At 37.1% G+C, this 1,344-nt stretch overlaps 1 protein-coding gene across 1 annotated transcript in view; it reads right to left on the reverse strand.

The window, feature by feature from the left end:
* Positions 1-1,344, reverse strand: part of LOC106519271 (dolichyl-diphosphooligosaccharide--protein glycosyltransferase subunit STT3B) — a gene marked incomplete at its 3' end in the record, with an annotated part of 60,966 nt that overhangs the window by 13,891 nt on the left and 45,731 nt on the right. Inside the window, 1 exon segment of the mRNA XM_014010856.1 lies at positions 598-697. Coding sequence (XP_013866310.1) covers positions 598-697 — 100 coding nt within the window.

A 1,344-nucleotide genomic window follows, 5' to 3' on the forward strand; every position in this document is an offset into this window, starting at 1 on the left:
GTCCTTCAACATCCATAAAACCCCTCAAAATGTTCATAAATCATAAACTGTTCTTTTTATCTTTTGTTCTTCCTTCTTCTGCTTATATTTTGATTTTAGCTTTTTTCAGCTTTTTTAACTGAATGGTTTGTTTTTTATCATTCTGACCATTTCTGCTAACCTTCTGTTAATTCTAACTTTTCGGTGCTTCTCTCACCTTTATGCAATTTTTTATGCTTCTATCTGTTAATTTTAATAGTTTTTTGTGGTTTTATCCAATATGAGCTTTTTTCAGCTATATTCACCTTTTTGTGGTAATTTGCTTAATTCAGCAAACATGCTCCTTCTGTTTGTTCATTTTTGACTCAGCAGTCAGGGAGTGACAAACACAAGTTTTTTATTTAATTAGTTTTGGTGACAAACTCAGGAGTGTGGATAACATGGTGACCACAATCAGCCACTTTGTTCTCTTTACACTTTTCCAACAGCTCAGTTATCAAAATGTTTGTTCACAGATGTGTTCCAGTTGTTTTTGTGGGCAAAGAATATCAAACCCAAGTTTTTGTCCTGTAGTTAACGTGAAGATAAAGAATGGTTTGATGGGAGCTTGTGTCTTACCGATGTAGACTCTCTTACTGAAGCACTGCATCAGCAGCAGGACAAAGACGTGAAGAGGAATGAGGTTGATGATGAACACGTAACCTCCCCAAGCCGACACCTGTCAAACAACATCAAATCAAGTCACTCCATTCAGAAGTAAAGCTCAGATTAACAAAAGTGCACCGTTAACAAGTAAACAGCTGGTGTTATTCAAAATACAAAGATTAACTTTTCATCAGGAAATGTGAGCTTTATTTTTTAACAAGAAAGAAAAAGTGTCATGTTGTATCACTGTACGTCCATGCACAGGTGGCGCAGAGGGCAGGTATTTAAGCACCTGGGGCCTCATGAACAAAGACTTGCGTGGATTTCTTACTGAAACCTGACGTACGGTCAAATCCAGAAAAATGTGTACGCACAAAAAAATCCAGATGTATCAAACTGTGCGTACGCCTGAATCCACACACATTTCTTTTGTACATCACAATTAACGTGGAACTGAGCGCAGGTAAGACACCTCCCCTGACACGCCTTCATTAACAAATGTTAAACAGATGCAAATTACTTCCAGCATGTGTGAAGGACACGTTTGAGTGATCCCTGCGTGATCAGAGATGATTTCTAGAGTCATAAAAATAATGAATTAAATATAATGTGAGTGAGAAAAAAATCCTAAGTAAAAATGGGAATAAAATATACTGTATTTATCACGTAAAGAACGAGTGAGTGTGTGTTGGTGTGTGTGTGTGTGTGTGTGTGTGTGTG

Source organism: Austrofundulus limnaeus, unplaced genomic scaffold (assembly GCF_001266775.1).
Source record: "Austrofundulus limnaeus strain Quisiro unplaced genomic scaffold, Austrofundulus_limnaeus-1.0 Scaffold74, whole genome shotgun sequence".
NCBI classification, from domain to species: domain Eukaryota; kingdom Metazoa; phylum Chordata; class Actinopteri; order Cyprinodontiformes; family Rivulidae; genus Austrofundulus; species Austrofundulus limnaeus.